The 9299-nt window shown below is 45.0% G+C and overlaps 1 protein-coding gene across 1 annotated transcript; it reads left to right on the forward strand.

Annotated features, from left to right (window-relative positions):
- Positions 1–2548: 2548 nt before the first annotated feature.
- Positions 2549–8966, forward strand: UCP1 (uncoupling protein 1; the record flags this gene model as incomplete). Its single annotated transcript, XM_079773308.1, has 6 exons — positions 2549–2674; positions 3572–3770; positions 4427–4621; positions 4726–4827; positions 5999–6179; positions 8380–8966. The coding sequence occupies 6 exons, from the start codon at positions 2549–2551 to the stop codon at positions 8492–8494; spliced, it is 918 nt and encodes a 305-aa protein (XP_079629434.1). The 3' UTR covers positions 8495–8966.
- Positions 8967–9299: the final 333 nt, after the last annotated feature.

Consider the following 9299-nt stretch of genomic DNA (forward strand, 5'->3'; position numbering starts at 1 on the left):
GACAAGGGATTGATTTATAGGGTAAAAGAAGCACATTTCTTTATTATTGATATGAAATATATCCCCCCTACTTGTAGAGTTTGTATTTCTTCTTTTATAAATTGTCTTTTCTGCCATTTGTACATTTATATATAATATTACAACTTGATATTTCCCTCTGCTGGCTGAGAGAATTATGGGAGCATATAGACCATGATTCAAATGTACAGCATTGTTATCTTTTTTATTTACTGTGAAGTCAAGTCATTTGTTCATCCTGATCGATCACAGTTGGAGCAAGGACAGTTGTAAATGTTCTCAATTTTAAAAGAGGAAAATAGGAATTTAGTGTGTTAGGAACTGGCTGCCCTTCCTTAGCTACGTGATGGAAGGCCCGCTACTCTTTCCCACACTGACCTATCTTTACCTCCTCCCGTCTTTGTGCCAGGAGAGCAGAAGCCTGACCCTTTGGGGACGCCACCCTCTCCCCTACTGTTCTCTCCAACCTGAGGCAAACTTTCGCCTACTTCCCAGCGCCTCTCGCAGAGCTGGCAGGCCCCTGAGAACCAGAGCCGTGTTCAGAATCTTAAATCCCGAGAACTCTCATGAGGCTTCTGACTTCTGCTTCTTCTTGGACCCCGAGAATGGGTCTTGTGCCCAGCCTCTCAGGTGCTCAGTCACCACCGACCTACACTGTCTCCTGGAGAAGTCTCGAACCGACCACACCTGTTAATAACCCAGCGGCTCTGGCTGTGTCTTCCTCACGGTCTCAAATATATCCGTCCCCTCTCCTAATTTGTCCTTACCTGCTTTGGACTACAACATTTCCTACTTTCTAGCAGAAATATTCCTCATATTCCCTCCCCTTCTAATAGCTTCCATTTCACCCTCTCCTCTAATTTGTCATACTCCGCCTTTTTAAAACATGCAAACATGTGCCTATGGAAACAAAACAACTTCTTAATATATATATATATATATATATATATATATATATATATATATATATATATTTCAGAGAGGAAGGGAGAGGGAGAGAGAATCATTGATCGGCTGTCTCCTGCACGCCCCACACTGGGACCGGGAATCACGTGCCTCTTGGTCCATAGGTTGATGCTCACCACTGAGCCATGCTGGCCCGGCAATAAAACAACTTTTAATTCACCCTGCTTCTCCTTCAAAACGTGCCGAGCCTTCTTTTTTGTAGTCCAAACCCAAATATTCCACTTGCTTGCCTCCAGGGCTCTTCATTTCAACAGGTGTTTGCGGAGGAGAAACTCCAGTCTCCTCCTCCTCAGTCCCTCCAGCCTGACCTCCGGTGGAAGCCCCTGAGGACTGGCTCCTCGCACAGGACACAACCTGCTCTTAGAGAGGACCCAGGGGGAGGGGGGTTACTCTCTGGGGCAGCATCTTATGCTCCTCCTGCTCCTGCTCCGGGACCAGAAGAATAAATGCACGCTCAAATAGATCCGTGCACAAGGACAGAAGTAGGTAAAGCTCCTCCCAGCATGACAACACAGTTACAATGTTTAACTCGTCACTCCAGGTGAGTCAGCAGCAGGACTTCTCACCTGAGGCGGCTCTGGAACCACATCCTGGGAGTGCAGGTGACTGTCTCGGGGTCGCAGGGGGTGACCAGGCAGCAGAGCTGCACCTGGAGCCAAGCGGCCTGCGTGCACCTTTCCACGCACCCCCCTAGAAATGAAAAGGAGCAAGTGACACCTCACTTCATGTAGCACTTTACCAGTTGCTTTCTATATGTCTATTATCTCATTGGACACCCTCCTACCAAAAAAAAAAAGCGCAAACAAAAATTTATTTGAAAAGTTCGGTGTTCTTGGTTTCTGCCTGGGATTTTTCCAGGTCTGGATTTGGTGGTTAGAGAGGAGAAAGGAGGATGCGTTCAAAGGGAAGCCTAGATGGTGCCTGCAAAGTTCCTGGGGACCCCCAATTGCCTCGGACAGCCCCAGATCCTCGAGACCTTGTACCAGATCACTGAGATTGCGCTTATTTCGGGGGTGGGGGGGGGGGGGGACAGCTGCTCCCCGCCCAGCCCCGGGGCGCAGTCAAAGGGGACAGAAGCCACGGAGGGTGCCAGCTAAGGGTGCGCCTTACTCAAGAGTCGCGCTCAGGTGCGCTTTGAGTGCTCTCCGGGTGCAGGGAGGCTCCCCAGACTCCGAGGGTGCCTGCGGGTGGGAGGGACTCAGCGCCCCAGGGCCCGCCCCGCAGGTCCCAAGCCCGGGTCTTTCGAGATGTGGCGTGGCTCAGCCCGGAGCTGCGGACTACATAAGTCCCCCACCGAGGGCAGGGCGCGCGGCGCTGCCAGCCGGTGTTCCTGGGGAGAGGGTGGGGAGGGAGGCACTGCCCGGCTCGGCCGCACTCCTGCGCTCCTCCTCCCCCCTGTGCCCGCCTCGGGCCACCAGGCTGCCAGCCGCCCAGCTCCCCAGGGTGAGAGAGCGGGTTGCTGCCCGAGCTGAGGGCAGTAAAGGGGCAGAGAGACTGCACTTCCACCTTCGGCGCCGCAGCGCTTCTCCTCGGCGCCAGCGCTCGCTCCGCAATCTGAGCGAGGATGGAGGGCGCAACAGCCGCGGAGGCGCATCCCACCATGGGGGTCAAGATCTTCTCAGCCGGCTTGGCGGCCTGTGTGGCGGATGTGATCACCTTCCCGCTGGACACGGCCAAAGTCCGGCAACAGGTAGGGAGCAGGATGGGGAGGGGGTGCATCTCAGAGAGATGCAGGGAGATCTGATCCCCGCGTTGATTTACCTGAGCAAAGGTAGGTAGGGCAGGTGGCCACCTTCAGCACCAGTTTGCCTCGGGACTGGGCGCATTAGGGTGTGAAACCGGAACTGTTCCAAGATGAACTGCAAAATCACAAGGGCCACGGAGAATGATTACTATCTAACCCCGAAGGTTAGGGGGGCACTACGTGTTCTCAGCCTTCTGGAGTAGACAAGCCAAGCTCTTTCTTCTTCCATCCTTTTATATATTTCAGAGAGGAAGGGAGAGGGAGAGAGAGAGAGACATCAGTGATGAGGGAGAATCATTGATCAGCTGCCTCCTGCACGCCCCACACTGGGGATCCAGCCCGCAAGCCCGGCAGGTGCCCTGACTAGGAATCCAACCGTGACCTCCTGGTTCATAGGTGGACGCTCAACACTGAGCCACACTGGCAGGGATCTTCTTCCATTTTTGATTCATCGGGGCATCTTCCCATCCTGCCTTCTGGAGAGTTCATGGGCGGGGTGTGTGTGTGTGTGTGTGTGTGTGTGTGTGTGTGTGTGTGTGTGTGTGTATGGGGGGGGCAGTGAATGTTCAAAAGTACATTGTAGCTGGTCATGCTCCATAGGTATGTAGTGATAGCTGTTAGATAGATGAACAGATAAATAGAAAGACAGATAGAAAAAGGGATAGACAGGGGAGATGTTGCTGGGAAGGGAAAAGGAATTGCAAATAGGAACACTGGAGAAAAATCTTGGCTTGAGGTCTCTCCACAGAGGACAACCTGATAACAGCCTTTGCCATTTTCTCACCAGAAAGGATCCCCTATTCAACTTCCCTTCTTTTTGACCTGTACCTTTCTCATTCCCAGATTCAAGGTGAATGCCCCAACTCCGGTGCCCCTAAGTATAAAGGCGTCCTGAGAACAGTCATCACTCTGGCAAAAACGGAAGGGCCACTGAAGCTCTATAACGGACTGCCTGCTGGCCTCCAGAGACAAATAAGTTCTGCCTCTCTCAGGATCGGGCTCTATGAGACCGCCCAGGAGTACTTCACCGAGGGCAGAGAAAGTAAGCGACCCGCATTCCTGGGCCCTCAGCCAGAGACATGCGCTGTGCCCAGCTCTGTTCAAAACTGTTTCCCACAGGGTAGGGGGCTTCAGAACAAATTGGCAAGCAAACCTCAGTATCTGAACCAGTGCCTCCCCCCAGTTAGGAAAGACTGGAAAAAAACCCAACACTAGCCGAAACCGGTTTGGCTCAGTGGGTAGAGCGTCGGCCTGCGGACTCAAAGGTCCCGGGTTCCCTTCCGGTCAAGGGCATGTACCTTGCTTGCGGGCACATCCCCAGTAGGGGGTGTGCAAGAGGCAGCTGATCGATGTTTCTAACTCTCTATCCCTCTCTCTTCCTCTCTGTAAAAAATCAATAAAATATATTTTAAAAAAAACAAACCAACACTAAATATAGGAAATAACTAAGCCACTGTTTAAATAGGCATTGTGTTTTCCTTGAGAATCCTCATTTTTTTTTTTAAATTTCTGCTTTGAAGTTTTCTTGCCCCACTATGATTTAGCATGATCCACACATGCATAGGTATTAGGGAAGTAGAAAAGATATAAAGATACAATAATACTAACCATAAAATTAAAAAGCATGTAGTTGCATTCTGGGTCTTGATGGTTTTTTCATTTTGCTTGATTTTTTTTTTTCCTTGTGGATTTCAACAGCTAGTTTAGGAGGCAGGATCTTAGCTGGGGTGACGACTGGAGGAATGTCTGTGTTCATTGGGCAACCCACAGAGGTCGCGAAGGTCAGACTTCAGGCGCAGAGCCATCTCTACGGTCCGAAACCTCGCTACACTGGGACTTACAACGCTTACAGAATTATAGTAACAACGGAAGGCTTCTCTGGACTTTGGAAAGGTAACTAATTCTGAGGTAGATTTTAAAATCATTAAAACACACATATCCAATGAGCACCTTATCCTATAAGGGAGCTATTAAACATTTTTTTTTTATCTCCTCAGGGACTACTCCTAATTTGGCAAGAAATGTCACCATCAATTGTACAGAGCTAGTAGCATACGACCTAATGAAGGACACCCTTGTGAAAAATGAAATCATGGCAGGTAACCTCCCATGTGACGTAACAAACAGGACTGCACATTTACAATTTCATCTTGGCGCTTCTCTTGCCACATTCTACTGAATCCCTTACTTGTAATAGTTTGAAGTACTTTTGAACATATAAATATAACTTTTGAGGAGAAAAAGACTAAAGTTTTTTCTCCTCAAAAGTTATAGAAGTTTCATTGCAACAAATTTTGCAAAGAAAACAAAATGCAACTACATTCTTATGTCAGCATTACTCTCATTTAATACAAATGGGGCGTTTGTTAGCATCTTATTCTTTATACCAGAGGTCCGGTGCACAAAATTCATGCGGGGGGGGGGGTTCCCCCTCAGCCCACCCTGCACCCTCTCCAATCCGGGACCCCCTACCTGCCACCCCCGCCAGCCTGGTTGCCCCCAACTGCCCCCCTGCTGGTCTGATCACTCCCAACAGCACCCCCCACCAGCCTGGTCACCCCTAACTGCTGCCCCCACTGGCCTGGTTGCCTCTTACTGCCCTTCCCCCCTCCTAGCCTGGTCACCCCCAACTGCCCCGCTCTGCCAGGTCACCCCCAACAGCACCCCCCTCCCCCCGCCGGCCTGGTTGCCCCTCACACCCCCCCCCCCCCCGCCGGCCTGGTCGCCCCTGCTAGTCAGTCGTTTGGTTATCCCTCACTAACCCCCCTGCCGGCCTGGTTGTAGGCAGCCATCTTGTGAGGGCGTGAGGGTTAATTTTCATATTACATCTTTATTATATAGGATAGCAGGACTTGGCCAGTGAGTTCATTCTGCACTGTATCCAAATGAGCTAGTTACATGAGTTCATCAGCAGTTTCATCCAAATGTAGAGCCATCAAATAGGTTCCTAAAGTTAATATTCTAATAGGTTCTCAAGACATTGAGATTCTCCTTGGACAATGACCTTAATAAACAAGTATCTGATGCCTGTGTACCAGGCATTATGCCAGACCCTAAAGGCACAGAGAAAACTGACAGGATATTTTCCTAAAACACAACCCACTATGCTACGCATGTACTATTTGCCACTGTTTTCCATTATAAGTATAATCTTTATTATATTTATTTATAAGGCATCCCATGTTGACTTCCAGGTTTACAGTGATATGATAAATACTAGTAGCCCCTCACTAAAGTCTGATGTTGACCTGTTCCATTGATCCATTTTAGATGAACTACCCTGCCACTTTGTGTCGGCTGTTATCGCTGGGTTTTGCGCAACGCTTATGTCTTCGCCAATGGATGTAGTGAAAACCAGATTTATAAATTCCACACCAGGACAATACAAGAGTGCGCACAATTGCGCAATGACAATGTTTGTTAAGGAAGGACCGTCAGCTTTTTTCAAAGGGTAGGCTATGATCTTCCGTATCTATAATGATGTGCTTAGACTATCTACACACTTCGGGACCCTGTCTCAGCTAAACAATTGATGTAGCTGAGCAGTCATAGTCTACTATGCAATATAATTAGTGTTTCCTTTTCCTTGCCATAGATTTCTCTCACCTATCAATTTCACTGTGCAGGAAAATGAAAATTAATTTTCTCAACCTTGATTGGAGGCTTATTCGACATAAGTAATTGGTTCCAATCTATTAGAAATGTAGACAGTATTTTGCCTTCTCTGGGAAGAACTACAAAGCAAAGGAAAAGCATAATAGAGGACTTTGAGAAAACAGAATTTGCTTTTTTAAATTTAATGGACTGTAGTTTAGATAAAGCAAAACTAGAGAAAAATCACTGTCATTGATCTAGAAAAGTGATACAGAAACACTCACATAGGGACGTATTGTACAGTGGATCACATTTCCATAAAGCAATATTATATTATATTGGAAATGACCTTCCTAAGAAAATATATTATCAACTAATTTATGGATATGTTCAACAAGGATTATACCAGTGGTAAAATAACAAAATTCTATAACCCTTAAATATTGTAAGGCAATGTCTCAAACCTAATAAGATAAACATAAATTCACTATACACACTATACAAAAGGTTTGACTTCACCATAATCTGTTTATGATACATTAATACAAATGAAATACATTATAAAATTAACTTTAAATGGATATGCCAGATATTCACATCAGCCATTAAGCAATAATTTTTTCAAATTTAAAACCTTTTGGGGGACTACATGTCACAACAAGGATGAACCCTGAAAATGTAATGCTAAATAAAATGAGTTAGATACAGAAAGACAAATATTATATGATTCTACTTATCTGATATACCTACAGTAGTCAAATTTATAGATACAGAAAGTGGAATATAGTTACCTGGAGTTGAGAGGAAGATATGGTGGGGAGCTATTTTTTTTTTGTCCTCACCCGAGAACAGTTTCCTCTCATATGCTCCCTGGCTGGGGGTTGAACTCACAGCCTAGGTATGTACCCTGGCCTGGAGTGGAACTTGCGAACCTTTAGTGCACAGGATGCTGCTACTGAGCCACACTGGCCAGGGCAATGAGCTACTTTTCAATGGGTACAGAATTTCTGTTTGGGATGATAAAAAGGTTGTAGAGATGGATAATGATGAAGGTTGCATACAAAGTGAATGCATTTAATGCTACTGAATTATACACTTAAAATGGTTAATATAGTAAATTAGTTAGGCATACTTTATACCTTCATTAAAACACATACTATACACACATCCAAGAGTCAGGAGAAATATGTTAAGAGACCCCTCCAAAAATCTTTGGGGATGATATCTGTATGCCAGATCACCTTTAAAAAAAATATTCTAGCTCTTTGTTTGGGTTAGTTTTGTTTGTTTTTATTGATTTCAGAGAGGAAGGGAGAGAAAAATCAATGAAGAGAGAGAATCATTGATTGGCTACCTCCTGCACATCCCCTACTTGGGATTGAAACCTGCAACCCGGGCATGTGCCCTGAGTAGGAATCGAACCCATGACCTTCTGGTTCATAGGTCAGTACTCAACCACTAAGCCACACCGGCCAGGCGGCCAGATCACTTTTTAAAAAATTTATTCAAGGCAGATTTAACTGATGACATCTTCCCTTGGAATATTTCATTGCTGCAAACAGGCATTCAAAATCAATGATTTGTTCTGCAGTTTGGCAGAATTCTTTAAAAAATAGCATCAACCAAAAAAGAAAAACAAACAAACAAAACACACACACCTAGACACGGGGCAGTCTCCCTAAGGACAAGATTTGCCAGAATTTACACAGCACTAATTTCTCGACTCTGGAAAATGGTCTTTGATTCCTCCTCTTACTTCATCTTTTAATCGTTTCCTAATAACAAAACAAAAATTTCCTCTCCCCTCCAAAAAGGAAAGGCTATGAAAAAGGAGGAGACAAGCTTTGGTTTGGTGGGAATGTATTTGTATAGCTGTTTTGAAGCAGTATAGGTGAAAAAATAGATGAAACTTTATTTTAGGTAGAAGATAAAGAACAGGTACTTTTAAGCATCTTTATTTGAGAAGAGTGGCAACATGAAAAGCAAAAGCTGCCTGTGTTTTAATAGCTTTGAGAATGTCAAGCAAACTAATATACCAGTGCCGTGCACTTTTCCAGGTTACTACCTTCCTTCTTGCGACTGGCATCCTGGAACGTCATTATGTTCGTGTGCTTTGAGCGGCTGAAACGAGAGTTGATGAAGTCAGGGCAGCCTGCAGAGAGCGCCACATGAGCATCTTCAGGAAAAGGCTGGGACATACCAGTGGGAGCCTTTGCCAACTGGATGATTAAAAAACAAACAAAAAACTATTCCCTTTATTTCAACCTAAAAAGATAAAGGAATTCTGGTAGAGTAGAAAATTACCAACTATTCCCCCCCTCCCCCAAAAGGAAAACTAATACCTTTTATTTCTTGTGACTTTTATTCTGTGTTTTAAGGAGGGGAAAGCAAGACATTCAGTACTCACTCGGGCAAATGTAATGTCTGGATAAGTTACTGCATTTGATTTACCATTGTGTGTGTGTGTGTGTGTGTGTGTGTGTGTGTGTGTGTGTGTGTGGAGAGGGGAGGTGGTTTATGATTGAATATGAGAAACTTGAACATCTTAATTATAACTCAAACTGATGAAAAAGGAACATTGAGTGAAGTGTCCTTTATGTTTATAAATACTTAAAAATGAGCAGTTATAAAAGAAAATATTACTGTTTTCTTTTTATATACTAACCCAGTTGTCAGTGAATATATTCAATAAAGTATTGCTAATACCTTTTAAAGTTTGTCTTTTTGGGTCTATAGTGAATGTAAGAGTTGAAGTTCACCTACAACATTTGTGTAGAGCAACATTCCGTACAAAGGTCTTTAGAATCAAGAGGCACAAACTTACCTTGTTATTAGTAGAGTTAAAATTCTGTCTATGTTTTATGACATCTATAACAAGTTCTATGCTAAGACATATCCATTTGGGCATTGTTGTATTAGAATCATGGCATCTTTCTTAGAATCACAGAATTTTAGATATGAGGTACCTTTGGTTAGA

The sequence above is a fragment of the Cnephaeus nilssonii genome, assembly GCF_951640355.1.
Source record: "Cnephaeus nilssonii genome assembly, chromosome: 5".
NCBI lineage: Eukaryota > Metazoa > Chordata > Mammalia > Chiroptera > Vespertilionidae > Cnephaeus > Cnephaeus nilssonii.